This window comes from Chenopodium album, chromosome 4 (assembly GCF_948465745.1).
Source record: "Chenopodium album chromosome 4, dcCheAlbu1.1, whole genome shotgun sequence".
In the NCBI taxonomy this organism is placed as follows: domain Eukaryota; kingdom Viridiplantae; phylum Streptophyta; class Magnoliopsida; order Caryophyllales; family Amaranthaceae; genus Chenopodium; species Chenopodium album.
This window is the reverse complement of record NC_137837.1, coordinates 5,171,547-5,187,734: the sequence shown is the minus strand read 5'-3', so window position 1 is coordinate 5,187,734 and position 16,188 is coordinate 5,171,547. Positions and strand designations below refer to the sequence as shown.

Here is a 16,188-nt window from a genome sequence, read left to right as displayed (position 1 = left end):
AAAAAAACAAAAAAAAAACAAAAAAAAAGTGATGTCATCATGCTAAGCTAAAATCTTACCTTCCAATCTTCAATTCTCAATCTTAAATAAACTAAAATAATTTTATTTAATAAAAAAAACTTAGGGAGTTACAAAAACAAAAAAAACCCACTCTCCTGAAACCACGAAAGCAAGCATTGAACCGCGAGAAAGAAAGTAAGAAAAGAAAGAAATCAATAAAAGGCCAAAATCCAAAAATTTATACTCCTACCCTTTAAAGCCATGAAACAGTAAAACCACACTCTTGCATTTTTCAGGGAGATTCCCTTAAAATTATCAACTACTACATCAAAAAAAAAATTAAATAAAAAAATTCCATTTAATTTCTTACAAAAAATTTATAAAAATCCCACAAAAAGTGTGTGTATGTATTTGTGAGTTCTTCTTCCCTAAAACCAAGCAAGGATAATTTCATCGATTTTGATAATTTTTTCCCTTTAAGATCTGGGTACAACAATTTTGATTGTTTACCCAGATGAAGTTATTAGTGAAGAAAACCCAGAAAAATGAGAATAACGGTAACAATGGGGTGGTTCCCGTCGCCGGAGAATGTTCCTCCGGCGAGATTCACGGCGGAAGAACGGTGTTAGTTGGTGTCAGATTAGACCAACAGAGTAAAGAACTTCTTACGTGGGCTCTAATGAAGGTTGCTCAACCTGGAGATCTTGTTGTTGCTCTTCATGTTCTTCACTCTTCTACTGGTTTGTCTTCATTTTTGTGAAGTTTTAATTTCTGGGTTTGTTGAATTATTTCCTGTTGTTTAATTTAAGTGCATCTTTTTGATTTTTATTATTATTTTTTTTTGTTGATTTTTTTTGTGGGTGGTAGCAGAAGTTGAACAATCGACGCTTTTGTCATTGGTGAAGACTTTTGATTCGACGCTTGCTGTGTACGAAGGCTTCTGCAATTTAAAACAGGTTTAATTTTTTGTTTTTATTTAATTTTTTTGTGGGGAATTTTTAGTGCATTATTGTTGAATTTGAGGTTAATTATTCCGTTGAATTTTGTTGAAATTGAAATGGCTCGTGCAGTTTACTGTGGAATTTGCTGTTTATTTTTTCATTTGCTCATTTAATTTTATTTTTAATTACAATGCTTAATGTGTACAGTAGTAATTATTGTATTGAATTTTTTTTTTTTTTTTTGAGCTTTAATGCTAAATTATTGGGAAAATTATAAATTTTACCCAAAATTAAAGGCTAATGATGAATGACTGAATTGTAACTACACATGCTGTGTAATTGTACTTGCATTTTGTAATTAATGTGAAGATTTTGGTTGGTGAAGTTAGGCTTCTTGAGTTATGATAGTTTGGTAGGTAAGGTTTGATTTGGGGTCAAGGGGTTTTGAATTTTGATTATGCTTGAGATTTTTTTTAAAAGTATTGTATTTAATTGAAAATGCTTAATTTATAATTTATTTGTATTTGATTGAAATGAATTGTATTGATCAGGTTGATTTGAAGCTAAAGGTGTGTAGAGGATCATCTTTGCGGAAGATTTTAGTCCGGGAATCAAAAGGATTTGAAAGTGCTACTTTAATTTTAGGAACTTGTAAAGCCCAACACATGATTCGGTCCCCGACATCAGTGGCTAAGTATTGTGCGAGGAAATTGTCGAATAATTTCTCGGTTTTTGCTGTAGATAACGGAAAGATTGTTTATCGTAGAGAAGGTGGTAAGTTATTTGTATGTGATTGATTTAGCTATGTTGTTGCAAGGATGTTCAGTGGCTAATAAGTTTAGTTACTTTTGCTTGTGATTATGCAGGAAATTGTAAGATGTCTCGTTTGGTTTTGGGATCAAAAGTTGACAATGTAGAAGTAGATGATGATGGTAGTTCTTCCATTAAAAGCATGGTTTCTGGTCTGGAGAATTGTGATGGTTTCGAAAAGATTAGCTCCGGGGCTAGAAGAAGTACCTTGATAAAGAGGTATTTTGGCTGTGGACCCATCTCTGCTTGGGCAGATTATGCCTGTGATGAAATGCTGCAGGAGTCGTGTACAGTCGATAGAGAGGATAAATCAATGGCTTTGGTGCCATATCAAGCAGCCAATGCCTCTTCTGATCCAAAGTATGTTGTTAATCGAGAATTAAATGAGTTAAAACCTGGTTGGCAGTTGGTTCGACGGGTGTTTTTACCCAGACATCATGAGACAGAAAAGGTTCCAAGCCGGAAAACATCCCTTGTACGCCGGGTTTTGAGAATTCCCGGGAAACATTCTTCAATGGCGGTTCACCCTGATAGAAAGAGACGTGAGTTTGCTCAAATGGACGATCATTCATCTGATTTGAGTGCTGAAAGTGGTGCAATTGTTCCAGTTGGTGATGCTGTAGCCTCTGTTCCTTCCTCCCCTATTAACGGATTTAAGTATCTGGTCAAGGAACTGGAAGGAGTTCTTGAGAAATACTCATCCACTTGTAGATTGTTTGCATACCAAGAACTTGTGTCAGCAACATCAAATTTTGCACCTGGTATGTTCTTTCCTCCTGTTTCTTTAATTTTGTGGCCTTTTGGTAGTTGGATGTTTCTTTTCTTATAATTCTGCTGCTCATTTTGCAGAGAACATGGTTGGAAAAGGTGGTAGTAGCCAGGTTTACCGAGGGTGTCTTTCTGATGGGAAGGAGCTGGCTGTAAAAATATTGAAGCCATCAGAGGATGCGTTGCAGGAGTTCATTGCTGAAATCGAGATCATTACAACGATCAATTACAAGAACATCATAACCCTGGTTGGATTCTGCTTTGACGAAGTGAATTTAATCCTGGTCTATGATTTCTTGTCAAGAGGAAGCTTAGAAGAGAATCTTCATGGTATGCTGGAGCATTCGGTTTCCTTTTATTTGAATGTTGAATGGCTGACTTTTGTTGCCTAACTGAGACGTTATATTGTATAATAGGTAATGAGACTAAAGCTGGAGCATTTGGCTGGGAAGAGAGATACAAGGTTGCAGTAGGGGTGGCAGAGGCATTGGACTACATACACAACAGAGATTCGCAAACTGTGATTCACCGGGATGTTAAATCTTCAAATATTCTCCTTTCTGATGAATTTGAGCCCCAGGTGTGCTACAAATCAAGATTTAGTTTTGAATGCACTTTGAAGTTGTTTATATCAGTTTAATAAGTGGCATCTGTTCTGTATCTTACATATCTCTGGTATGATTACTAACACTTGTTTTGATTTGGTATTTCAGCTTGCAGATTTTGGACTTGCTACGTGGGCTTCAAGTGCATCTTCATACTTGACTTCCTCAGATGTTGCAGGAACCTTTGGGTGGGTAACTTCATAATTTCTAGTCTTCCTTCTCCCCAAATTCCTCGCCTGAAATTTCTAAACATCTAAACTGAGCAATGCTCCTTGCAATTTCTCCTGTGGCAGGTACCTGGCCCCAGAATACTTCATGCATGGCAAGGTGACTGATAAGATGGATGTTTATTCATTTGGTGTTGTACTTCTTGAGCTTCTTTCAGGAAGAAAGCCAATAGATAGCAGCAATCCAAAGGGCAAGGAGAGCCTCGTCATTTGGGTATGTCTCTTATCAGTTACGCTAGATTGTCTATTAGAAGCTTTATTCATGAGCGCTCCTCATTATGTGAATGCCAATCTACAATATTTGCAGGCAAACTCAAAATTAAAAGATGAGAAGATGTCTCAGTTACTAGATACTAGATTAGGCAGCGATTATGACCATGAGCAGATTGAAAGAATGGTCTTGACTGCTACCCTTTGCATAAGACGTGAACCTCAAACACGACCCCGTATAGGCAATGTAAGTCATCTCTCCTGTAGTAGAAGGCCTAGAAGCTCTACTAATGCTGCCCTATTTATGCTTGTAAAATTCAACTAACTTGTGCATTATTTTCAGGTTTTGAAGTTGCTCCAAGGTGACACTGAAGTAATAAACTGGGCAAAGCAACAAGTGAGTAACTACCCTGAAGAATTTGAGGTTTTGGATGGTGAGACACCGCGCTCTGATATTCAATCCCATCTGAATGTGGCTTTACTTGATATAATCGAAGATGATGCTGCCTCTGTTAGTAGTACTGAGCCAAACATTTCCCTGGAGGATTACCTGAAAGGGAGATGGAGCCGCACTTCAAGTTTTGATTAACTTTAATTTATGTTAGAATGTCGATCTTGACAGGGCAGGAGGAACAAATTTTCTGTTTCTGTTCAGTGTTAATTCTCTCTGTGTATAGCTATCTTCTTTTTATTCCCTTTGTGATGTGCTAGGCTTTGGACGAGAGGATGTGTGCGCAAGTGATTTTGCCCTCCTCCTGGTCTAGTTCTCATCCCAAGTTCACATTCGAATGTTAATTAAAGCATCGAATTTAACCCCCTGAAAAAAAAAAAAAAAAAAAAAAAGAATAACTTAATACAAGGTGCATTTGTGTGCATGCTTGTATAGTTGTATAGGAGCTGCATAAATTATTAGGAAAAGATAATATAATATCTTAGTAATATCTTATTAATTGGCAAAGATAAATAATTGCTATATTGTTAGTATTATCTTAGGTAAGTATGATAAACTTCCTAAGTTAGATAGACTTTAGTCCTTGTGGCTCAAGGCAATTCTTGTATAAATATCTTATGATGGTGGAGGAATAAATTAAGCTTGGTTTGCTAATTATCGTAACATGGTATCAGAGCAGGTTAAATTTTGGGACCGCTCACAAAAATTTTTCCCCCTGCCGGTGGGTTAGAAAGTTAAACCCACCGGTGGGATTCAAAATTTTGCTTCCGCTATGCAATATTAATACTCTTTAAATTTTTATCTAATTGCATCTAATTGCAATATTAGATACTCTTTGTATCTAATTGCATGCTCCACCAAATTATCTGTGGTAATTATAATTGTGACATTAAATAGATGAATGCATGATTTCTTCTTTATATCCTCCAATCTCTACTGGCTGAAAATGGTGCCTTTTGTGTGTGTGTGTTTCGTTTCTCGTGTTAGTTACCATAACTATTTTATGTAATACACAAGAAATTATACACCCATATCCGATATTACCAAAACAATCTTATATCTACTTGTATTGCATCCTGAGATCAAGTTTGACATACTACATGATATCTTATGAATGATTATTGGACAAGATCAATTATATTGGATGTGTTTGTAAAGAAAAACAATTTAATTTAGTAAAGTGTCAAATTCTGAGTGACAATATTTGACAATCGACAGTTTTTCTTTAGAAAGGGTGTTTTTCATGTTTGGCTTGTTAAACTAACTGTAGGAGTCACATGGCTTGCCATTTACCTGGAATCTGGAATTGGACAAGGTACAATGCACAGCTATGCAAGAAATGTCGTTTGTGTTCAATTATTGGGTGTCTTAGGTTTTGGGTCACCTTAACTCCATAAGTCTCTCTCACGTCTGAACCTCGTCAATAAAATGATTCTGTTTATTGCACGGATTCTGTCTATCATCAGTATCAACACGAGGAAGTAGTAATGAAGGTTTGATATGTATTTGCAAATACATATCAAACCTTAAAATATTAAAAAGTATTGTAAGCACATGGGGGTGAGAGAAAGGAGGAGAGAGATTGGCAAGTGAGACTATTTTTTAAATGTGCCACTAAAAGCTTATATAATGTCATTGAATATGTAGTGATATTATTTCTATACGTAGTTGGTACTACTAAATGAATATACAGTACCATTGAATGAATATATAGTATCACTGAATATTCAATGATACTATTTGATCATCTAGTGATACTATTAATCACCCAGTGGTACACTTAAATCCAACACGTGGGGGTGAGAGAAAAGGAGGAGAGAGATGGGTAAATTTCATTCGAAATGACTCAAATGCCCCTTGATATGTATATACAAGTACCTATCAAACCTCCATTTGGAAGGCCTCGTATCAACACTAATGTTCGACTATATATATTTTTGGTGTTCCATCCGGTTCACCCTTTGAGCTAATCCGGATTCGAGGATCAGTTATGGGTGGTTAGGTTCCAGTCCCCTCCCGATTGTTGTTGCGGGGGATCGAACACGGGTCCTCCCTACCAAGTGTAGTCCCAATCACCACTACACCAACAACCAATTGGTTAATATATATATATATATATATATATATAATGAAACTTTGTATTAATATGACATTTGCTTTTAATTTGTTACTAAAAAGCTATAGTCAAAGTTAACATATGAATAGTGAAAAAATCCAACGTGTGTCAATTGTTAGGGGAAATAAGGAGTATATACTTATATTGTATCACCCTAAGATGCATGCCCTATAACCTTGAGATTTTTCGACACCAGGTCCCTAAACCTTTGAAATTTGTTTGATTTCATATATTAGCTTTTAGAGATGGACAATCACAAACTTTATCGGATTCAAAATGAAAAGTGTTAAGGCTCTTCCCATAGACCCCGCGACACCTCCAGAGGCCATTTGGATGATTGAATTATCCACTTTGCCGACATTCTACCCATTTATAACTTGTGCCTTAGTTGATCAACCGAAGACCGATACGAGCCTTTATATGTTCGACTTATGGTCATATGTGGTTCTAAACAAAAATAAATGACCTCGACATACATCTCTTACATACAATCCTAAATTTTTCGACATCGGGTCCCATAACCTCCGAAATTGGTCCAATTTCGTATGTATTTAGTTTTGGAGAATTTTGGACTTTTGTCCGAATCTTGAACCACAATACTCAGAGAGACCATTTAAATAGTTAGAATCACACACTTTGCCTTTAAACCGCCTTGGTCCGAATAATGGTCATACGAGGTTCCAGATATATTTATGACCTGAGATGCATCCCTTGTAACTTGAGATCGGGACTCCTCTGGACTAAAAAATAAACAAGGTCAACTCTTTCTAAAAGGGTGGATTATAGCCTTGGTAAGTTTGAACTTTTTTAGACTTACTAAGAAATAAGGTCGAGACTGTTTTCATGAACCCCACAACACCTCGAGAGGCTATTTGGATGGTTAAAACCATCTACTTTGCTTTTATACCATTAATTTACCCATTTACTACATAAATAACTCCAGGCCACCGCAGGTCTTTATATAACTGACTAGTGATCATATATGGTTACAAAACATTATAAGACATTGGAATGCATCTTATGAGATTTTTCGACATCTGGTTGCAAAACCTAGAAATTGGTTTCATTTCATGTATTAACCTTCTAGTGGACAAATTTGACTATATTAAACCCCTAAATTAAAGAAAAGTGGTCGGTTTTTTTCCATAGGCCCCACGACACCTCAGGCCTTTATTATGTGATTGATTAATGTTCATGATACTCCATTAATTATGTTTGTGAGTGTTAAGTATGTCACTCAAGCTAATTCATGTACAGTATTTAAAATTGAATAAAACAAGTTTATCAAGCTAATTTATGAGAATCAATCTAGGATCATATAAAATCGAAATAGTAACTCTAACCACTTGAACGTCTTTCATTCTCCCTCTCATCTTTATCAAGGATATAAATTGGGACAAACTCTTTTTTTTTTTTTTTTTTTTTTTTTTGTTAAATTTAACTATGGGTGTTCCTCTTAAAAAAAACGTTGGAGATGGTTAATTGAATGGCGTCCGTTGATATTAATTAGATCCGACGGTTAACAAAATTCCGTATATGCGTGCAATTAATCTTGAATTTTCAACGTTTTCATTTTTTGTTCACCTTTGAAGCTTTTCGCTTTTATGCTTCACTCAATCACTCCTACCTCCATTTCCATTGATGCGCGAACTCTAAATTCTCCATTGAAGCAGCTTCTGAGCCTTTTCTCCTCCATTGAAGCAGCTTCTAAGGTACGATTTTCTTTTCTTTATTCATTTTCAAACTATCGAATCAGTCAATTTCATAATCTAGGGTTTATCGTTCATTTTCATTGTTAATAGTCAATTTAGGGTTCTAAGGTCGATCATTGAACTTTTGTTTATAACTGAAGTTTTGTACAATTATATCGACCGATTTTATTGCTAGAATTTTGCTAATTGAAGAATAAAATTCAGCCATCACTTCATCTTCTTCTTGGAAATTTTGATACTTGTAAAAATTTATCTTAATTAAATCATTATTCTTCACAAAAACTTCTAATTTTTCTTCAATTTGATGAGCTGCAATCTAGAATAAACTTATAAACATTAGCATAGATTTTCTTTCAATTTTTGAACAATAATTTTCATACCTTGGTATTGATAGTTTTAATATAAAATTAGTGGATACAATAATTATAAAGATACTTTTATTGCTGGTTTAATAACACTGCATACAGGATTTTTTTTTTGGAATGGATACATTGGTGTTAGATCATTCGAGTAAATTTCTGGGGTTTTGATTTGCTGGGAATGCAAACTGCTTTTTTCGTAAAAATAAACTTGGCTGTCAAACTAATACAGGAATAGGATTTAAAATTGAAAATGGATGGTTGAGATTAAAAAGTCATCCTACATTGATATGCTTAAGCTAGAAGAATTTTTAGGTGATTTTTCGAGCTTGATTTGATGATAAATGAGTCAAATTACTTGCTAATGTGTTGCATTAATGGACTTTACAAGCCGAACTGAGCTCGGACCTGATTACGAGTAGGCTCGGCTTGAAGGGTTGTAGATATTTGGAGCCTAATTTGATAATTGAGTCAAATTTGGTTGCTATTGCGTTGCAGGCTGTAATGTATAACCCTTAATTGTAGGATGGAACTATGTATTGGACCTCTTTACACTGGCCGCCCCTCTTGCCCTGGCTCAGCGACACTTAGGCACTTTCTTGTATCGGGCACTTCTTGCTAAGTCCGAGTAGCATAGATTGTGGTTTGTAGGATACCTGTTGCATACTTTCTTTATGTTGATCTGGTTTTTCATGATTGTGATTTTATATTTCAGTTCACTATTTTTTGAACTCGAAATCATGGTCTTTGGAGTGTGCTATTTTTGAATCAAATATCATTAGTTGTTGTTTCAGCTTTGACTGAAAATGGGTACAGAACAAAAGGCAGAAGGCACTGAACAAACCGATGGTGGTAATCCAGCAGTTGGCATTGTGAGAAAAGTTGAAGCAAAGTATCATGAGCTGAAGAAGCATGCAGAAACTTACCCTTATGTGTGGGGATCATATGCAGTTGTCTATGGTGGATTTGGGCTTTGGTTTGCATACAGATGGAGGAGGCTCCGGAAGACTGAGGATAGAGTCCGAGTTCTTCAAGAGCGTTTGCGTCAACTTGCTCAAGCCGAGGAGTCTGGTAGTACCAGTTCTTCTGCATCCACTAAAGTGGATAAACCAGTCAAGGAGTCTGCTAGTACCAGTTCTTCTACACACACTAAGTTAGATAAATCAGTCAAGGAGTCTACTGGTACCAGTTCTCGTGCATCCACTCAAGTGGATAAACCACCCCAATAAGCGTTGGGTTGCTTATCATCTGCTAGCAGAGTAGTTTTGGGGCTTGAATCTATCTTGATAGCTATGCCTTTGGCTGAATTAGGAGGGAAAGAAGACAATTTTTTTTGGATGAGTATTAGATTTATTTATTTAACTTAAAGATAGTATGTAAACACAGGTCCAAATCTCACTTATATGACATTTTTTGCTGACCATTTGGAATGTTGAATGGCTGTAAAGCTCACCAATAATTTGCTCGGTGACTGCCAGTTTTGCTAGTAGTTAACACGAATGATTGGATTGATTTTGGCATTGGTGCCTTGACAAGAGTAATGAATTTATAGTGTATTTTGTAAGGTTGATAGTTGGCTTTTTGGTCGCCCATGAGCTTTTAGTTTGGCAATGATTAAAATTTGTCAGCCGAGTGATATGAATGCAGAGGATAAGTTAATGTGATAGAGCATCTGTCTCTTGTGTGCTCTGGAGGATGCTCAATCTACTTACTGCAGTCTGATCGATTACAGCCAGTGTCTGAGACAGAGCCTCGACTCATATTGGTATCCTGATATTGTCGGCCTGTGGTAGCAACGTGCAGCAAGTGTTTTTTGGCCTGCGGTAGCAACGTGCAGCAAGTGTTTTTTGGCCTGCGGTAGCAACGTGCAGCTAGTATTTAGAGGAATTGTAAGACTCTAACTGTTAGAGTCATTTATGATTCTAACAAGGGTATAATCGTCCATTTACTTTTACCACACTTGAAAAAAATAATGTCATGTCATAACACATGTTGGTATTTCATTATATTTTAGATAGTATCACCATGATACCAATCACCTTATTCATTGATACCAACGAACATAAAATTGTTTTGTTGGTATAGATATAATTTGTTGTTGGTATCATGTGAAATACCAACGTGTGCTGTTAGAGTTAGAGTCCTAGAATTCCTCCTAGTATTTATTGGTCTGTGGTAGCAATTTGCAGCCGGTGTCCGAGGGTAGGAGCTTATAATTATTGTCGAGGACTCTGAATTCTGAAGCATCTCTTACAACCAGATAGAATGGAATGAAATTGTTGCATGCAAAGCAAATCAAACAAATGGATAGTAACACAAATTTGCAAGCAAAGTGTTGCCAACTTTCCCAAACTATAACTTCTCTTGAGTCCCACACTTGAAGATGGTTGGAGTGGATTTGGAGTGTGCCATATGTCAACCCAACTTTATTGAGTGCAATCCATCACATGTAAAGAAGTTAGCAAATTATTGAAACTTCTTAAAAAGAATGTTTAAAATTATCCAAAATATGAGTGTTCAATGTTGAGGGACAATTTCAAAGGATAAAACAACTTTCATGTGAGATTTCGTCTTTTAAAAAAAAAAATCCAAAAGTTGTCTTGGTATATTTATCAAGCAAAACATATCTTATTTTTAGTCAACATTTTCTTTTTATACTCGTTCATTATACAAAAATTAGGTAGTGATAGGAAAGTAAGGGGCTTGGATTACTTGGATAGTTGGATGTAGTATTAACCAAAAATGTTATGAACCTATAAAATGTGAAATTGTATCAAAGCAAATTTAAAATAAACTATTGATGATTTTGTAGTTGATGCTCGCTTAAAAATTTTAAAGTGTCCTGTCCTTCATACTATTTATTTGATATATGTAATATTTTCAATGTGTTTCACGTACAACAAGCACACATGTGACACATGCCAATCAAATATAGTAGCACCTAATTTGAAAAAGGATGGAGTAGTTAAACATTTAGGAAATCTAGTTGGATTGTAAATAAATGTTCTTTATCCTTCTTCTCAAACTAAAAAAAAAAGTCCTTCTTCCTTGATCCTTCCTTGTTCCTACTATGACCATTGACTAGACCAATAATACCAATCACCAAATACGTGGACGTTGAACTAGTCACACATTTACACATGTTATGATCTATAATTATAAGATAAAATATACAAAGTAATATAACAAAGTACTTATTTTTTGTGGGGCAGTTGAGTAATACTAATATAAAATTGATGTGTTGTTAAAAATTATGGTTATTTTATCAACACATGCACGTAATTTCTAGGTGCCTTGTACGAGTCAAATTGGCGGCTATCTTATTATCTTAGTTTTCATCTTCACCCCTTTCCTATATATACATGAAAATCTTACTTTTTTTGTAGAACAAATTTTCAAACTATATTTTATAAAACCACAAATTTCATTTCTATCTATATTCTAATATTCATAAGTTTAATTTTTTGAAGTTTAAGGTAACAATATTTGAGATGTCTCCTATTGACATGTTGATCAATTTGGGCTTGTTTTTAGCGGTTCAAGCTTTAGTATATTTGATTCTTACAAATTCATCAAATGTTTTTTCCAAGAACAAGAATTTGAGGTCGTTTAGCTTCAAGAGAAGTCGATCTAGTAGTGTTCGTAATCTTCTTTCGCTTATTTCGGACATGCCTTCCGTGTCTACACCAAGAGGACCAAGGACTACGATCGCCCATCACTCCAAGGGTTGAAGATCAATTTGAGGCTTTCAATAGTTAGAGGCTAGATTAAAGAAGATGAAATATTGATGATTTGTTGTTGTTTAAAATTGATTTATTTATTTATTTATTCATTTGCTTGTTTTTATTTTAGGTAATCTAGAAAATTAGGTTGGGATGGGGCCTAGCCCTTTCTTTGTCACTTTGTATTAATTATGATGTATGGGTACATATTCAGTATATAAATTGTGAAAATTCTTATTATATATGTATGAGTACTTTTAAATTTTTTTCTTTAATAAAAACTAAAATACTTCGTGTGTGTTTATTAGTGGTTTTTGCAATTTTTAATTATCTTCTCATAGTAGAAAGTGACAAGGTCCAAATTAAAACTAACTACTACTCCGTAATTAAAAGATGACTTTGCTACCCTGAGTTAAGATAAACTTTGTCTTTGTCGTGTTTGCTAAATTTCGGTATATCCAAAATTTTGAATGTGTTACACCAGATTAAATATTACGGATAATTTTTTAAAATCCTAATAAATAAGAATATTCTAGTGTTATTTAAAATAATACAGAGTACATACTATTTCCATTCATTACATACAGATTGTGCTATTTGAAATCTTTCAAGATTATGCTAATGAAATCGATCTAATACTTTAAAAAACAAATATACAATTATCAGGAAGTCTTGTTAGATTGAGACTGTACAAAAATAAATTGGGCAAACAAAAAGAAACAGATTAAGAAAATCTATATAATTAGATACTATGTACCATAATCAATGTCTAAAAAATTATCTTAAATCCTAGTAATATTATTTTATATGGGATAAAAAATTCTGGTTTTGTACATTAAACAAAATATTATCAAATTACAATTATTCTAAAAGTTTATCTTATACGAATTAGTAGCCTTATAATATCAATTCCTAGAGAGTCCCAAGTTTATACAAACACTTTTTAAAAATCTATATAAACCCCCTTATACCTCAGGTTTTAAATCACACAAATCAACCTTCAAACCTTTTTGTTTTACTATTGAGAAAACAAATCAAAACCTTAAACCCTACAAAAACAATAATGAAGACAATTATATTCATTGGTTTACTAGCTCTTTTCGTCGGAGGAGCCTTTGCCCAAGAAGTGCAACAAGAGGTGTTCTTACACCCGCACGGGCCGCGCCTACTCCCACATCCTCACCCACACCTCCACCTTAAGCCACCTCACCATCTCCCCTTTTTCCCTGGAAAAGGGTCATTGCCACCATTGCCTAATTTACCACCATTGCCTGCTGGCATCGATTGCAAGAATGAAGTCGGAAATTATCTTATTAATCACAAACAAGGTTCATTGAGTGATGAATGTTGTTCATTACTCGAAAACAATCCAAGCCCCCTAATCCAGAGCATTTACAACCAAGCATGTTCTGGTGGTGCCGCACCCACTCCTAGTGCAACCATAGAAGGAACCTTTGACCAAGAAGTGCAACCGGAGGCATTCCTACACCCGCACCTACACCCTCTTCCTCTTCCTCACCCGCACCCTCACCTTAACCGCCCCTTGATCCCGGGATGGAAGAGTTCATTGCCACCATTGGCCGATTTGCCACCACTATTCCCACCATTGCCTCCATTGCCTGCTGGCATTGATTGCAAGAATGAAGTCGGAAATTATCTCATCAATCACAAACAAGGTTCATTGAGTGATGAATGTTGTTCATTACTCGAAAACATCCCGAGTCCCTTAGTCAAGAACATCTACAACCAAGCATGCTCCGGTGGTGCTGCATCTCCTCCTAGTGCTTAAGACTATATTAGTATTTAGTACGTAATTAGCGTTACAATAGTTTTTATTATTATTTTATATAATGCAATAAATAATAGTCATTAGGAACTTTTTAGAATAAAATAAATGTGGTAATCACATATTTTAGATAATATGTACTGGTAGTTCTCTGTAGGGATATTAGCAGTACGTATAGGATTCAATTCATTGTTTTTATGATTTTGTTCTCATTAATAAAGTTTATTTATGAAAGTTTTATTAGTTCATATAATTATTATTTTTATATGCTGTTTTTTTTTTTTCTTTTTTTTTTTAACGAGTGATGGCATATTCAAGAAATTAATCCCATTGTTCCTAATTGATGATAGTCCTATCTTAAATCCTAGGCATTGAAATAGAAACGGGCGAGCAGTAAAAAAAAAAAAAAAAAATCAAAATTCCAAGCTCTCATATTTGAACAATTACTGTTCCTTTTTAATTTTGATCACTTGATCTAAGAAAGAAATCTTTTTAAAGATTGTAAATTCTTTTTTTTCATTGGTTAAAGTTCTAAATATTTTAACATACAAGATTAAATATAGTCTATTATTTTGAGACGTACCCATAATCATACATGAAGATTACGTAGTACATACAATACAATAGATCCGTTCTCACACTTAATTAATTGTGTGACCATGATACACATTGTACAAAGTATGTTACTCGTATAATGGATAAGAGCATGATAATTTATATTATTTTTATAATTAAATAATAAATAAAAAAAAACACGTGCACTTGTATTATAGATGCCTTGATTAAGTCAAATGGGCGGCTCTATATGTGAATATTTCTCACTCACTTGTCCCCCTCCTATATAAACATGGATATTTCATTTTCTAATAACAAAACATCAATAACCTTTAATTACAAACCTGAAACCACCCATTATATATTTTTTTTAATTGTATTTTCACAAGTAGATAATTTCTTTGCTATCAATCAATTTCTTAGGCAAAATATTGTGGTAGCAAGGTTTGAGATGTTTTCAATTGATAACATGTTGATAAACATACATGGGGTGGTTTTTAGTAGGGGTGCGCAAAAAATTGTAACCGTTAATTGGTATAACCGACTCATTTTACAGGTTAATTAACAGTACCGTTCTCTATTGAATTGGTGATAAGTTGCAACAAAATCTTTAAAATTGGTGGTCTTTTACAATATTTTTTTATTTGAAAAAAAAAAAAGGTGGTTTTGCAACATTTTCTTAATTGGATGATTTGTTTGTACGTAGTATAAAGAATGTAGTGTATAAACTAAATGTGGTAAGTTTTAGCTTTTAGAAAACAAATTTTCTTCTTGCTCTTAAAAATGCAAGTGATTACAAAAACATATAATTAGCTGAGAATTCTTTCTTTGCTTTAACAATTTACAGTAAATATAAATTTTACTACGTAATACTCTTTCTTTCTCAGGTTTTGCATAACTGTAGGACTGCTAGTTAGCTAGTGCTCCTCTCGTACACTTTCATTAAACAGAATGCATAAGAAAGGCTCACTGATCTCAGCTAACTGATCTAAACTTCCTGATTATTATTCAAACAAACTCCTTACTATGATGAAAATAGCTACCAAGCAGAATAGATGATGCTGCACTGCAATTTGATACAGGCAGTGGTTCATCTAACTGATCTTAACTTCCCGATTAATATTTGTACAAACTCCATACTATGCTGAAAATAGCTATACTGCAGAATGGCCGATGCTGCGAGCCTGCGATGTGATATGATGCAGGCAGAGGTTAATCTAGTTTCAGCATGATACGATATTCAGTACTCAGTACACAATTGCAGATTGGTCTTTAATTTCTACATCCCTCAATTTCTTATATTTCTCTTGGATGCATCAAGCATGCTCAGTTAAGTAATAGGCATGGCCTGCCCTTCGAATTTGTAGATGCATCTTGTTGAACTGGGAACTCCAACCTCAGGCAACATAGAAACCACTTAAGGTAATGTAACCAACCAGGAATCACACATCACAAGCATTTCAAAAAACAAACCATTCAATTAGAAACCTACATTATGTTCTGTATGAATGGCAGAATAAGAGGGGATAGAAAACAGAGCAATGAACATTACTACAGCACACAACACAACAAAATTACACTTCTTGACGCATTACAAATGGAAAGTAATGTCAAAGATTAGAGACCCTAGCATCAGCAGTTAATATACTGTAATAGAAGATACCACAAGAAAAAAAAAAAAATTTGATTGATATCCACGGTAAAAAAAAATAATCCAATCTTAGCATGCTTGCACTACAATTCAATTGATAAACTTCTGAAGCAGGCCCTTGGATGAGTCACTTCTGTAATCAGAAGACAAGAGGTCAACAAATGATGCGAAAAGTGTCTGCATCACCTTCAAACCCCTTACTTACCATAAGATCACGATAGTATAATGCTTTTGTGAAGTCGTTATTGAGAATATATCCTCTGATAATTGTATTA

General features: G+C 34.6%; 2 protein-coding genes across 7 annotated transcripts; both read left to right on the top strand.

Moving 5' to 3' along the window:
* Positions 1 to 204: 204 nt before the first annotated feature.
* On the top strand, positions 205 to 4,410 carry LOC145628678 (protein kinase STUNTED-like). 3 transcript variants are annotated; one of them, XM_081681044.1, is made up of 10 exons: positions 205 to 740; positions 871 to 956; positions 1,493 to 1,715; positions 1,808 to 2,512; positions 2,601 to 2,849; positions 2,936 to 3,099; positions 3,233 to 3,312; positions 3,418 to 3,565; positions 3,659 to 3,808; positions 3,905 to 4,410. In XM_081681044.1, exons 1-10 carry the CDS (start codon positions 515 to 517, stop codon positions 4,148 to 4,150), a joined length of 2,277 nt encoding a protein of 758 aa, XP_081537170.1. In that variant the 5' UTR covers positions 205 to 514; the 3' UTR covers positions 4,151 to 4,410. The 3 variants fall into 3 exon arrangements, with proteins under 3 accessions (XP_081537170.1, XP_081537171.1, XP_081537169.1); XM_081681045.1 differs by having other exon boundaries at positions 868 to 956; positions 1,493 to 1,712; XM_081681043.1 differs by having other exon boundaries at positions 868 to 956.
* A 3,160-nt stretch (positions 4,411 to 7,570) lies between these two features.
* Positions 7,571 to 9,763, top strand: LOC145628679 (uncharacterized). Of its 4 annotated transcripts, none has more exons than XR_014111471.1 (2): positions 7,571 to 7,840; positions 9,016 to 9,763. XR_014111471.1 is itself a non-coding variant. In XM_081681046.1 (2 exons), exons 1-2 carry the CDS (start codon positions 7,733 to 7,735, stop codon positions 9,426 to 9,428), a joined length of 513 nt encoding a protein of 170 aa, XP_081537172.1. In that variant the 5' UTR covers positions 7,574 to 7,732; the 3' UTR covers positions 9,429 to 9,763. The 4 variants fall into 4 exon arrangements, 3 of the variants coding, with proteins under 3 accessions (XP_081537172.1, XP_081537174.1, XP_081537173.1); XM_081681046.1 differs by having other exon boundaries at positions 7,574 to 7,840; positions 9,024 to 9,763; XM_081681048.1 differs by having other exon boundaries at positions 7,576 to 7,840; positions 8,994 to 9,763.
* The last annotated feature ends 6,425 nt before the right edge of the window (positions 9,764 to 16,188 follow it).